Source organism: Hyposmocoma kahamanoa, unplaced genomic scaffold (genome assembly GCF_003589595.1).
Source record: "Hyposmocoma kahamanoa isolate Upper Pololo Valley unplaced genomic scaffold, ASM358959v1 87, whole genome shotgun sequence".
In the NCBI taxonomy this organism is placed as follows: Eukaryota; Metazoa; Arthropoda; class Insecta; order Lepidoptera; family Cosmopterigidae; genus Hyposmocoma; species Hyposmocoma kahamanoa.
The window spans coordinates 4,349,353-4,364,092 of record NW_020654422.1 but is presented as its reverse complement, the minus strand read 5'-3'; the positions used below and the strand labels follow the sequence as shown (position 1 = coordinate 4,364,092).

The following is a 14,740-nucleotide window of genomic DNA, read 5'->3' as shown; positions in this document are numbered from 1 at the left end:
TTATATAAAAAAAACCAAATTAAGTTGTCGATGAAAAACAATTCAGTGTCGTTTCAGTGTCAAAATAAAGTATTTGTCAAAAATCAGCTTTGTTTCCATATGCGATGAGAATGTAACCAATACGAAGCCACATTTTCGTATGCCATGCCATCCCGGTCTCTAATGCCTCGACCACTCGTTACATTTTGAGCTCTAAGTATGCTTAGGTCTGTTGTGAAGAATCTGAAGAACATCAAAGACTGTTTGTAATCGACGTGAACTTTCACAGTCCTCATTGGTGGGTATAGTCTTGTCGTTGTTTGAGTACTCTATCTTTATTTACACTAAATACATACGCAAGGTGTATTGTAATTATGTATCATATTAATATTATTAACCTAACACTCATCCGATATAATTTTGTTTAATACATTTTTTTTTCATTATAACAATTCACTTAACATAACTGTTCACGCGCACGTGACGTAAACAGACAACCTGACCGGACATTTGCTAAGTGATGACAATAGACTACTCAGCAGTGCAATGACCGTTCTGAACTAGGCTGCTGAGTAGAGTAGTTTAGTGTAAACTTTATGTATACATTTAAAAATAATATTGTTTATAGTCACACACACTTAAATACCGTTTTGTATAAATAGCTTAAGTTTTGTAAATAAAATTCTCTTTGAATTCAGACATCAACGCTGTCTTATTGACAACGGAGCACTCCTGACTACAGCATCCTCTCACTGCGGCCAAGACACCTTTAGCCGTTAGCTTATCTGATCAGTCTTGTGAGTCTGTGAGACTGGCAGTGAGAAAACCATTTCCTAAAGCACCCTTATCCTCCCCCCTTTCCGTCTGTTGCCTTAGGTCGCACGGTGACAGGCTTCCCCTACTATTTATATAAGTATATATTCCGTAGCGTATGGTTAGGGCTAGGCTGTTAGGTAGGCAACTAGGGTTGTTAGTGATAGTACAGCTTTCCCTGATCACTCATGTATAGCCAGCTAGCTACAGCTAGGTAGTTGACTGTACAATAACGAACGTTTAATATAAACTTACGTTCTAGAATTTCATTTTTTATAACTATCACAAATACTGATACTCGTTTTAAATGACTATTATTAGTTATAAAATGCACTTTATATAACTAAATAGATTATTAAACTGAAATAAATTTGACCTAAAACATGTTCGAAAACGCTAACAATTTCGGTTTTGGTTTTTCATATACTACCTACCATATAACCTAACTTACTACAGGAGACGTGCATTACAGGTACGGGTATATTTCTCGTAAAAATTATCTAAATTACAAATTATCTAAATGACAATATATAAAATGCTTATTGTACAAAAAGAGTTTACAAAATGTAAATATTATTACTTACGAGAATTATATGAAGTTAAGTTATAAGAAGTGTATTAAGTCCAAGCCAAAATTGCGTTTCATCTACGAGTATTAAAATTAGTTTAATTAATAATTTTCACGCAAATGAGATGCATCCATGTACGCAAGCTGTTCATAAGGGAAATGCCAATTTTTAATACAACAAAAAACTTTAAAGCGTGAAGATAACGTAACAAATTTCATACCCACATGTAATCATCACTGATTGGAATTGATGGAATTAATTTAACTAAACTGAAGAAGAACGTGGACATTCCCTTCTGCAAATCCCGGGACTTCTCGGAACTAATTCTATTTGAATATGCGTATAATTTATTGAAATTTGTGTACATCCGGTACAAATTATTATTTCCTATTAAGTATATGCTACAAATTATTGTCTCAAAAAAAATTTTGTAGTTGTGTCTCTATAAGTACTTACGTATTTAAATATTTTAGCCATTTAAAAAATAAATAATACATAACCTATTATTCTGGATTGTTTAGAAAATAAACAGTAAAAATGAAATTTAAACATAGGTGACGAAAAGAGTATGTCCATATAAAGAAAACGTTTATACTTTAGGTAGATTAACTTCCTCAATTCCGGTCACTGGTAATCACACGTAGGTCACTCAATCAGTTTTGAGATAAAGAAAAAATATCAAACATATTAACATAATATATTTTACATTTTTTCAAAATACTCTCCATCATTATCTACACAAAATTTCATTCGTCTAAACCAACTCTGAAAACACTTTTGCCAGTCTTGATCCGTCAGCATTGAAATTGCCATTTCGTAGGCAGCCACTGCTTCTTCGACACTGAAAAAAATTTTCCTTTGATTTTTTCCTTCACTGTTGGGAACAAAAAGAAATCGCAGGGAGCCAAGTCAGGGCTGTACAGCGGGTGATTTAAGGTTTCTATACCAGCTTCCTCAATAAACGCCTTTGTTCTGAGAGACGTATGTGAAGAGGCATTATCGTGATGCAGCATGATTCCCCGAAGCCCGGTCTTTGGTCTCTCCCGCACAGCTTGGAAATCTTTTGGCAATGCTACTGTTGTGTACCATTCTGAATTAACAGACCTACTATTTTCGAGAAAAAAAACTAGCTACCATTTTTTTGCCGACGTTTCGAGGTCTTTGCAACTTTGTCGGTAATTATCTCTCTGCGAAGCCCCACACCGACGACTGCTTCTTGCTTTCTGGATCATATTGATAGATCCATGTTTCATCACCAGTAACGATTTCTGAAACACTTCTCGATGTCCCGTTTTCGAACGTATAAGCATTTCTCGGCACCAATCTACTCGAGCCTGTTTTTCAGTACCGGAGAGCAATCGTGGGATTCATCGACAACAAAGGTTCCTCACTGCAAGATGTTGATGCAGGATAGTATGGATGCTCCCCGAACTAATGCCTAGGATCTTCTCAATGTTCGTGTACGTGATTGGTGGGTCTTCTCGCACCAACATTTCAGATGTCCACACATTTTCTGCAGTAACTGCTGTTTCCGGGCGTCCGCCTCTTAGGTCATCTTGAAGGTTAGTTTTGCCTCTTTTAAATTCCTTAAACCACCTAAAAACTGTTGCATGAGAAGGAGCAGAGTCCTCTAATGCTGACTGCAAACGTTCCAAACTCAATTGTTCAGTTAAACCACATTTAAAATCATAGAAGATCATAGCACGCAAATGTTCACGGTTAAGATCCATTATTGCCAAGAAAAAGCGCGGGAAGCATTGTAGTAAAATGCCTAACAATGTCATTTTTTTTATTTAGCTAAATTGCTTTTGGTGATCTATTTTTAAATAAATTTGCTTTTTAAAAACATATAATACGGGTGCGTTCCATTTTTATATTTCGAGCATCTCAAAACTTATTGTAACCTACGTACATCAAATGTACTTCTATGACATAAAATTATAAAAATAACACAAACTACATGAAACATGTACACCTACATGTGAAATTATATAACTCTCCTATTCAAGCATAAAAATAATGGTATAACTTGGTTTGGTTGGTGATTAGCATCTTTAAACCTCTCCTGAAAACTTATCATTTTGTAAATGCGACCTTATTACACCAAGCATAAGAAATAAGAGCCACTGCGATTACTTTAAAAATCCAACTTTTCTTATGTAACTAAACATACTATACAAAATTAAATGGGGAGAAACCATAGTAAGGCCGCAGTTTGTAACTTGAATTAATTGTATACAAGATGCTAGTACAGTTTTCAGTCTAATTTGTATGACAACTACAACACAACTTTCTGGAGACTTTGAGTAGTACTCTTTCTGAAAAGCAACTTGGAAATACAGTCTTGTTATGGTGGTGGTTGCAGACTGGCGACTTTGGGCTTTTGTAATAACTTAACATAACAACGTTTCTGTGTTTTCTTTACATAAATAACCAAGGGCTATTTTGACACAAATACAGTGAGAAACAAGGACCAGTAGAGTTTGGTAGCAGTAGAGCTCTAAGTGAAGTGAGTTCATCCAGGTACTGCCACCTTATCTAGCCAAGCAATAATGTGAGCATTACTGCGTTCCGATTTTGAAAGGTGTTGGTGAAATTATAGGCACATGGAACTTTTCAACTTATGTCTCAGGGTGATGGGCGCAGGGGCAGCGTACCTCATACCTTTGCGATTTAAAGCTCTGAGTGGCACTGCAACTGTCACCCCATCACTTAGCAGAAAATAAAATCAATAAATCTACCTACGCCCTAGCTGATTTCCGACAAATTAATAAGACATATACCTATCGTATGTGAAATAGACCATCCTAAGGAAATGGACTATAGTTGCCGCGTCAGATCCATGTTGCCATATTATTATAATGTCGTCGGATTTCGGATCAGATCAGTGGAAACAAACTATACTTTTTACGAGAGATATCCCTATACTGGTGACATAAGAGCTGATGATCTTTAAACAGCTGAACAGGTGTTAATTAAACATAGCTATAAACAATTCCGATTAAATGTCTTCAAATAAAAAAATGGCTTTGTGATCAGCTCGTCCGTTTGGGAGCTCCGACTCAACAGACAAACACACAGATAGGTATGCAGGTTAAGGCAAACTCCCCTCTTTTTGCATCGGGAGTTAAAAAGTAAGAATGTACTACTTGTCTAGACGTATAGAATTTCATTGCGCTTTGTTCTCTAATCGTAGTTTATTTCCCGCCACTGTTTATATAAAATATAGCCAAGTATACGAATGCCTCCGGCATATGTACCTATATATTTTCACCTACTATATACTTATACATTATTATACACATACCTACGCATATGCATTTTTTTATAACACCAAGTGCCGAGACGAACAAGTCGTGCGCCTGGTGGTAAGCGACACGCCTATACATAACTGTTGCAGTGCAATTCAGATCTTTAAATCGCAAAAATCTTATGGGCATTGCCACTGCGCCCGTCGCCCTGAGATATAAATAGATAAGTCCCATGTTCCTGTAATTTCACCAGCACCCTTACCCTTCTAAACCGGAACATAGTAATGCTCACATTACTGCTTGGCGGCAGAATTTGGTAAGGCACAAGAGGCTTCTACTGCCATTAAAAAAGAATTGTTATTTATCTTTTCTTTACAAGCATTGTACAAGTAAATACATGAATTTTCATTCAGTCGTTCGTGACCATGGGAAAGTAAAGGGCCCGAAACCTTGGTTTGTTTGAAAAAACATACATACGCGATTTAAATCCGACAAAAAATTCATTTCCTATGTGTATAACAATCGCGAAAACCTTAACTATATTACCAGTTGTGTCAGTCATCTATTATATCTTTGATTTACTTAAAAGTAATCGATCTTAATGATAAGGTCTATTTGACATTTATTGCGTTACCTTCTGTTATACAACTTACAACGATAAGCCGTTGAACTGGTTATTAAAATTAATCGCCTAATTACATCGTCACACTAAAAACATAGAGACGTACTGTAGAATTATTATTTCTGAATATAAAAATTATTATACAAAATTGAATAGCACTACGTTTTGTAAGCAGTAGAGTTCCTTGTGAAAGAGTTCGTCCAGGGAAGTACTGCCACCTTACCTATTTCTGCCGCTAAGCAGTAATGTTAGCATTACTGTTCCGGTTTTTGAAGGGTAAGGGTGCTGGTGAAATTACAGGCAAAAAAAAATTAAAAAAAAAAACTTGTCAACTTGTGTCTCAGGGTGACGGGCGTAGTGGCAGTGCCCCTCAGATCTTTGCGATTTGAAGCTCTGAGTGGCACTGCAACTGTTATGGACAAGTATGTAGTTTACCATCAGGCGCACGACATGTTCGTCCCGTCACTTGATATTATGAAAAAAAACTGTAGCTCCAAGATCTTATTCTGGAAGATTCTAGAAATAAAAAGTACTTTTATTTGGAGAAAAACACTAGAAATTTGCTCTACGCATATTATAATAGAGTTTAGAGGTGTTGCAAAAATCTCACCTTGTATTTTGGAAAAGTGTAGTACCAACCATCCACACCCCAGTGTTTACATATTTATGTATTACCTATGTATATACTTTTCACATGAAAAGACAATAGCTTTCAGAGATAGCGGAGCCTTGTTACTTATTAGGTACTTTTTTTCTAAATAGCTTTGCCTCTCGCCTTCCTATCTACTTGTTTCAATAAAAGGACGTCACGTTGCAAGAACCGTCTACACAAACACCGTCTTAACCAGCATATACTGATTACTGCTTCACATAAAGTTATTGTTGATTAACCAAGTAATGTTAAAATACCTTCTTTCTTGGACCATCTTAATTCTTTTAGTACTAAGATCCAATTTACTATGGAATAAGAGAATTGTGGTACTTTAGCTTTCTTAGATGTTTTAATTAAAAGAAATCCTAATAACACCCTAGGCCATACTGTATTTCGAAAGAAAACCCATACAGATAGGTATCTCAATGGTAATTCCCATCACCATCCTAGCCAGTTAGCTACCGTGGGCAAATCTTTGTTTCAGAGAGCATATGGTGTCTGCGACAGTAATCATCTGGCGAGGGAACTTCAGCATATAAAGCAAGTCCTACATGCGAATAAGTTGAGGATTCCACGCCAATGCCGCAGACCCCGTGTGAAACCACCAACAGTCGAGCGAAGACCTGCCATCTTACCTTACGTGAGAGGTGTTACAGACAAGATCGGAAGAGTCCTCAGGCGTGCATCTATCAAGACCTATTTCAAGCCCCTGAGGAAGATTTCTCAGTTCCTGAGACCCGTGAAATGTAACATCCCCTTACAGGATGCAGGAGTTTACAAGCTTGACTGTGAGTGCGGTCTCTCTTATATTGGACAAACAAAGCGAAGTATTTGTACCCGCGTCAAAGAACATATAGCTGATGTCAAACACCGACGCGTAAACAAGTCTGCAGTCTGCGAGCATGTCATGGATAAACCTACACATTCAATGATATTTGACCAACCCCAGGTCCTTGCAAAAGTAGTCCGTTATCTGCCCAGGATACTGCGAAAGGCCATTGAAATTAAAAAACATCCTAATTTCAACAGGGAAGATGGTTTCTCCGTACCACCAGTTTGGGATCCAGTATTTCCTCTCATGAAAAATCTCAAACAGACATAAGACTGCAGTACTAATTAATATGTTTTAGTTTATTCTAATTTCTATTAATAATTAATAATAAATTAAACTTAATAAAAATTCATTCAATAAAATAATTTGTAAAACTTAATGTAGCGTAAATTGGAATGTTTTCTTTGTAAAATTAAAAATAAGGTATTTAATTAATAACTATTGTGACTATAGTGAAAAAATAGGGTGGTTTACATTAATATTAGACATAACTGGTTGAAGACTGTACCACCTCAGTCAACCGTGACCATGGGACCTGTAAAGGGCCCGAAACGTCGGTTTGTTTGAAAAAACAAATATACGCGATTTAAATCCGGAAAAATAGTTTCCTTTCCTACAAGTAATGTTTGTTCATTTCGTCAGTGGAAAGCCAAAAAAGTATACAGCACCATACAAGATACCAACCGGAGTAAATTACATAGAAAGACCATAGCAAAAAGCACCACGAGAAAATGGCGACTTATTGAATTACTGAAACGCCAACAAAGTGCTCATAATATCATGACATGATAACTAGCCATCTTAATATAATTTCCGTAGTTTAGTGATAGTGTGGCATTTTTATTTAAAAGGTGGTTAGAGGTCTTCTTTAACTTGCTATGCAAACCCCTCAAGTTTTGCTTTGTGTAACTTTTCTCCTTGGGTTCGTTAAGCATTTTTCGTTCTATTTGAAATGAGGACATTCGTTAATAGCATTTGAATATACTATGTACCTACATCGCTATGCACAACTACATTACTTAGTAATTAAATCGTGAATTTCTCGAAAAAAGCATGTGTATTATAAAGTTTAAAATTATAATTACATTGTAAAATTATATTGCGTAAACTAGACATACATTTGAAAACAAAACCCTTTTTTTAACCGACTTCAAAAAAGGAGGAGGTTGTCAATTCGTCTGTATGTTCTTATTTATTTTTATTTTTTTTTGTATGTATGTTACGCGATAACTCCGGTATTTGTGAACCGATTTTCATGATTCTTTTTTGTTGGAAAGGGGGTACTTCCATAGTGGTCCCATTTCATTTTGAAGAAAAACATCCACCTCGAAGTGTGGCTGTTCACGCTTGAAGATTCATTTTTGTAAATAGCGCCTAACTTTAATTTAGGAGCAATTACTTTGTTTGACCCTCTCGAGTAATATTTAAGTAACTCTTGCTTATAATGCAAATTTCAATCCTAGAAATGCGTTTTATGGGCTATGCTTATGCTATGCTAAACGCATCTCATTTTTAGACCTCATGATGCTGTGGGTAATAGTGATATCACAGTGTAATATCACTTTTACGGGAATGTAATGTGAATTCACATTACTTTTTGAGCTACTGTTTTGCGCTTATCTACACCATTTAGCACGCTCCTGGCAAATCTTTTGCCTCACTTACATTCATCAATCTTTTCATATAGGCCCTTTTATATTTATCACTACGCACTTCAGCTTTTTTTAAGAACACTCTCAACGTGACAATTATTAAATGTGGTATTTCTTATAAAGCGGTTGAACCGTTTTTCAACCGCCAGTCTGAATCAGCCAGTCCATAGAAAATAAAACTTGACGACCATCTGAATGCACTCGCTCTCGCAAACGCCTAGAGTGCAGCGTGACTTGAAAGCTGAATTGTCAACAAATGCATAACAGATACCGCAGTGCCACGATGCAGCTGGCTTGTTCCCATTTTTAACTGACTTTAAAAGAAGTAGGTCCTCAAGTCGACGTCGGCGACAGAATTTCTTATTTTATGCACCCCATTTTTATGTGTAAACTTTTTTCTTTTTTTAATTTAGTGAAATAAATCTTTAAGTTTCAATATGTACAGAAATCTCTAGAGCATAAAAAAATCAATAGAATGACATAACAATGATACCTACCTAAGTAACAATAAAATATAGTACATCGTTTTTTTCATCGTAATTTCATAACGTGATTGAATTATTTATAATTCTGTTTTTAAGAGTTATATGGTTAGAAAAACAAATACATATGTACAATGTATTAGTTTACCCGCTTTTTAGTAGTTATTTTTATATATAATAAATGTACTGGTTTACATTTTCTTGCACTTATTAAGAAAATCTCTACATAAGCCTCGTTTGATACAGAAAGTGATAGATTATAGATTATACAACTAACTTAACTGTTTTACTATAAAGGTAAATAATAGTACGATGTAACGGGCTGGTATCCGCGGCTCGACATCAAGGCGCCTATTTTGCATATGGTGGGTGCAAGGTCCTACTTGTGCCACCCAAGCTACTCCAGGAATCTCAACAACCTCCTCGGTTTGCTAACACTTCGGGGAGCGACCTCGGCACTCCAAGGTACTATGCCCTGTAGTTGGCCAGGCCGGATTATTATAGTAGGATATGAGCAGCCGTTTCCTCCCCCTCCATGTACGCTCTGCATAGAGGGTTGTCTGTCTGTGATACCTATATTTAAAAGATGTTTATTGTAGGGACCATGACCCGTTACGGTGGCAGTTAAAGTGCGAAGCTCTTGCGTTTTGAATTTGATTAATTTTCGAGATAGACTGGCGTTGAGCCGCCGATACTAATAGAGTCTTTGTCCTGCAGAAACGTTCGGTTGGCAATACAATCTGGGCCCTACAGCGCCTTTGAGAGATAAGTTTAACAATTAATAATCTTACACTAGCATCACAATAATTTATGAAAATGTAATCTATGTTAAGAAGAATAGTATTTTTTTATGAAAAATAGTGATAAATATAAATTACCTAGCTGTTCTTGACAGTCGCATACACAAAATGTACATGCTTCTATAATAAAATTCCGGTTGATATTCAAAATTTGCCATTCACGGGGATGAAAACTATAGTGAAATAAAAACTTTGTACTAAAGGTTTATTATCCAGCTTCTGCGTAGGTACTTAGATGCCAAAAAATAGCGGCAATGACCCGTTTAGCTCTTGCCAGTAGTCTCGATTTACGATGTTTGAAATTAATGTTATGAATAATAAGTGTGTATGTATTATTATATATGCGTACATATTTATTCCAAGACTTTCTTACTCATTCTTCAGAGGGAAATCTGCCTTACGAACGAGCAGTAGAGTTTAATCAATCCAAAAGTCATCAAAAAAACCAAAAAAATTTAAAAACGTGCTTCAAAAGTACTAAATTATATACACTTTATATACACAATATACACACTCATAGCCCTGCACTAGAAAAATCCTATATCACGGGTGCCATGAACACATACATCGACAACCATGAATTATACCCAAACTTACAAGAGAAATAATTGTAGGCCGTACAAATATTTATCCCAATCGAACCCGGGTCCTCTGCGTGGCAGACCAGCACAGTAACCGTTTGGTCACGGAGGCATACACAAATACTTAAATAATTTTCAACAATTAATACTATATACATTTATTGTCATAAAATTGAATATTGTTTACATAATATAAAATTTGTAGGTACTATTATCATTATTTTTGACTTAAGCATGAAATGTATTAATTAACTATTTGAGTGTGCTCGCTTATATCGCGATACCTCAGCAGGATGCTACTTTTTTTATAATATCAAGTGACGGGACGAATAAAAGTCGTGCGCCTGATGATAACGTCTGTCCATAACAGTTGCAGTGCCACTCAGGGCGTTAAATCGCAAAGCTCTGAACCCGAGACTTATGTTACCCTGAGACATGAGTTAAGAAGTCCCATGTGCCGGTAATTTCACAAGCACCCTTCAAAACACAGTAATGCTAATATTATTGGCGGTAGAAATAGGTAAGGTGGCAGTAAGGTACTTACCTGGACGAATTCTTTCACAAGGAGCTTTACTGCTACGAAAATATAAGGGACAATTTCAGTGTATTCGTAATCTAAGGAAACCACGTAGTAATGCAATAAATGTAATATCAATACATATGAAACAAAGATTATCTGAGTTTGACTTTGTCGCACATACTATGTATACATGGCGATTGTTTGCCAAATATATCAAATACAATTAGTAAATAGTGGTAGCGAAATATTATAAGAATAAATGAAACGTGATTACAAGACTTCTAAAACAGAAATAAAACAATTTTTGCTATATCACGACAACAATCTATTATTTAATGTTTAGCATCTTAACAATAAAATGTATTTGGTTTTATACAACATTATGGATTTTTATGAAGTACTATTTGCACTTGGGTTATCTTTGATAAAGACCTAATCAAATAGTATTTTATAACAGATGACCTAATCATTAGGTAATAGGTTAAAAAACGTACTAATAAATCAAATCTGATAACATTTGTACTTAATACGTAATACCTACCCTATCCTATTGTGCTAACATTTCACATAAAAAACAAATAGAGCTTAACAGTAATATGACCAAGTACATTGAACATAAGGTTTCGGATTCCCGTTCTAAAGGTTTCTGGAAAAAACTATCAATGTATATGTATCAGTATCCAGATTATTTTAAAGTTTACATGTTGACACCTTGTATAATAAAAGTATTTTTGCTTTGAAATCGAATTTAACTACAAATCAGTTTAAACTAAGGGAAACTACATTGATTGAAATATCGCAGCCGTTTTGACGATCTACCAATACCCTGCGTAGACACCATTGCGGATTTTCCAAATATTTATAATAAGTGTTTTGGTATTTATCTTCTTTTTTTTTTAAGTCATTATTTATGTCAATAATAAATACCATTACACTACTAATTACTTAGAATTATTTTCTTACATTTAACTTTATTATCGGATCTATACTTGGCTACTAGGAAGGTCGAAATAGATAAAAGATCAACATAGGCGACGTAAATATAGAAGTGACTAGAAAATTAAAGGGAAAGGTTGAAAAGGATTACTGAGTAATGGCAAAATGTTTTTGAAACGCACTTTGAAACATACCAAAAAATGAAAATTTGAAATATGGCGAAAAATGTTTATCAGAGACGTAGTAAGTCTGCCTAATCCATTGGGAAGCAGAACATAATAGTATGTATAGTAGTTACTTATTTATATACTTTCCTTGCTGAAAATTTCATTTAGATGATTTTGGAACGACAATACCAAAGACGGGAAAGTGTAATATAAATAAGTAGATATTTTGAGCTCTATACACCACTTCTAGACTTTAATAACGTTATATTAAAACTAGTTTTAATATAACTTTTGTTTATTCTGTATGTTGTTGCGGAAATTTGAACGCCTGTACTAACTATAAATGTAAACGTAACTTCAGAAAGTTCCTTTTATATTACAATAAAGACTAAGAACTTTATGAAAAGACGAAAACATCGTTTTATATTGCCGTTCTAGTGGAGGAAAGAATGTGGCGTCTTGTTTCTTTAATTAGCACGGTCTACGCAGTCAAACCTAAAAAGTGATATTAACTAGTCAACAATAATGCCAAAAACTAAAGCAAACATCAGAATCGTGAGTATATTCTTCAGAATTACAATAATAATAATAATAATAATAACGCACACACTCAACATGGCCCCGCACTAGGGAAACCCTGTGTCCCGGGTGCCATGGACACACACATAGACAACCACAAATTACACCCAAACTCACGAGAGAAATAAATGTAGGTCATACAAATATTTCTCCCGGCCCGGGAATCGAACCTGGGACCTCTGCGTGGCAGTCCGGCATGGTAACCGTTCGGCCACGGAGGCAGTTATAAGAATCAATTGTATATCAATGAATTAGTTCTTGGAAATCTGTAAGTATATTGATATATATGGTCTGATGACCATACAAAGATATTTCGAAAAATATGTACACGCGCCACACTGACGATAGAACAGGTACGTGACGGGACTTTTACAATAAATTATGCTACTCTGAGGCTACACCTAGGATCCTGAATTTCACAGTTCGCAAAGACAATAATTTTTGTATTGAACAACAATTTTGTGGCCACATCAAAATGAAAATTATATCATTGTGAATTATATCGATGTGAATTATATCATTAAAACTAAAATTTACGTCATCGAACGAACGAATCTATATATCTACACTAACATTAAAAATAAAAACTATACTCCACAAACTAACTCCGCCGATACAGTTGAACATCCTCGCAAGTTGACTAATTCAAATAAATTACGCGTTTGAGGGAAAACCGTACCCTGTACAAGCCGCGAGCATGGAGTACCATTTTCTCTTCCTTACACATTACAAACGCATCCTTGATTTGCACAAATTTATTTCAGGTGAAAGTCAACCTTGTAGATCACCTTTACATATAAGGCTGGATCTACCACTTCTGTCATTTTGGCGTATCGGACGGGATATTGACGCTATCATTTAGAAATTGTCGGTGTTTTGTAGAAGGGGTAAAAGCGCCATTTCGAAACATTTTTCAGGGGAAATGTTTTAGTTGTTTTAGGTTTTCAAATATTCAAGTCCTGTTTTAAATTCAGTTTTAAAACTTAAACTTAATCAAACCCAAAATTGAATTTTAAAACAGGACATAAATATTTTAAAGTAGTAATTAAAACCTAAAACATGCTTCACTGATTTTTTTTTCAAAATGGCGCTTTCTACAAAACACCGACGAAATATCGAAGTTGGATACCTTATAACATGATCGCTACGCGTGTACGTGCTGTCACGATCTCATTCTCTATTATGTATCGGTAACACGCGACAGAAATGTACATACGCCAAAATAACACGATATTCCCGGATAATATAAGTAACATCGTTGACTTACAAATTCTTATTGACTAGTACCTACGAATTACCAATATTATGACCTAATTTTATAAAGTACTAAAGAAATGGGCCATTTGGCCCGTGTGTGGACAGTAACAGCGTTTACGGTAAAATTAAATATCTGAGTAATTATGATAGTACGCCGTTTCGATGTATGAATCTCAAAAATCCCAACTACGGGCTTAGCAATGCAATTTCCAAGTGTTTTCTGTGTAGTTTCCGTCTACTGCTTCTCCATAGAGAAGTATTCACAATGTACTGACAAAATTCAATGATTTAAACAATGATTTAAACGCATATATTTGTGGACGTTACACATGCATATTTAATGTGTACTAAATTAAGACAGTACGGTGGACACCATGTTTGCATGAGGTGACAGCAATATATGTCAGTGCCATTGAACTTTGTAACAGAAAAAGTAAGTTTCATTTACCTATTTTATTTCTCTAAAACTCATTTAGGTTTTAAGTAATTCAATATGACAACGGCAATCATTCTACTACTGTCACAGCCGTACTTTCTTTTACAAAAGAATGTCACCGGAATCAGCCGTCAATGATAAACAGTGATCGGAACAGTAGAGTATTTACTTAAACTTCGATAAACAGAGACAGAAAGTGAAGACTGCCTGACGACTACATTTGCAGCAACTCATCGCAAAGTTTAGATAAATGTAGTCTACCTACTGACTTAACCTATCCCAAATAACTATGTTTTGTTTTGTTATGTTATGTTTAATCTACTCATGTGATTTCCCGAATCCCGAAAAAATCCGGGACATAAAATGTAGTCACAAGGCAAGTAACAACAACAGTCAATATAAGCACTAAGACACAAAGAAAAGTAGTGACATTTTGAAGTGCGGTATTACTTAAGTACTATCCATGAACGGGGTAGAAATTCTGTTCCACGAAAACAAACAATTTTGTAATTAAAAATATTGCGATAGTTATTAATCAGGCAATTCTTATTGCTGTATCGTGTACCCGACCGACTTAATAAACGTATAAACAATATTACTTATATAAAATAC

The 14,740-nt window shown here is 35.2% G+C and overlaps 1 protein-coding gene across 1 annotated transcript; it reads right to left on the bottom strand.

Moving 5' to 3' along the window:
• Positions 1-2,728: 2,728 nt before the first annotated feature.
• On the bottom strand, positions 2,729-3,091 carry LOC113235306 (protein GVQW3-like). Its single transcript, XM_026470968.1, has one exon. The coding sequence runs from the start codon at positions 3,089-3,091 to the stop codon at positions 2,729-2,731; it is 363 nt and encodes a 120-aa protein (XP_026326753.1).
• Positions 3,092-14,740: the final 11,649 nt, after the last annotated feature.

Bases quoted from the DNA above. Each gene is read 5' to 3' on its own strand.
- LOC113235306 (XM_026470968.1), bottom strand. From the start codon at position 3,091: ATGGATCTTAACCGTGAACATTTGCGTGCTATGATCTTCTATGATTTT.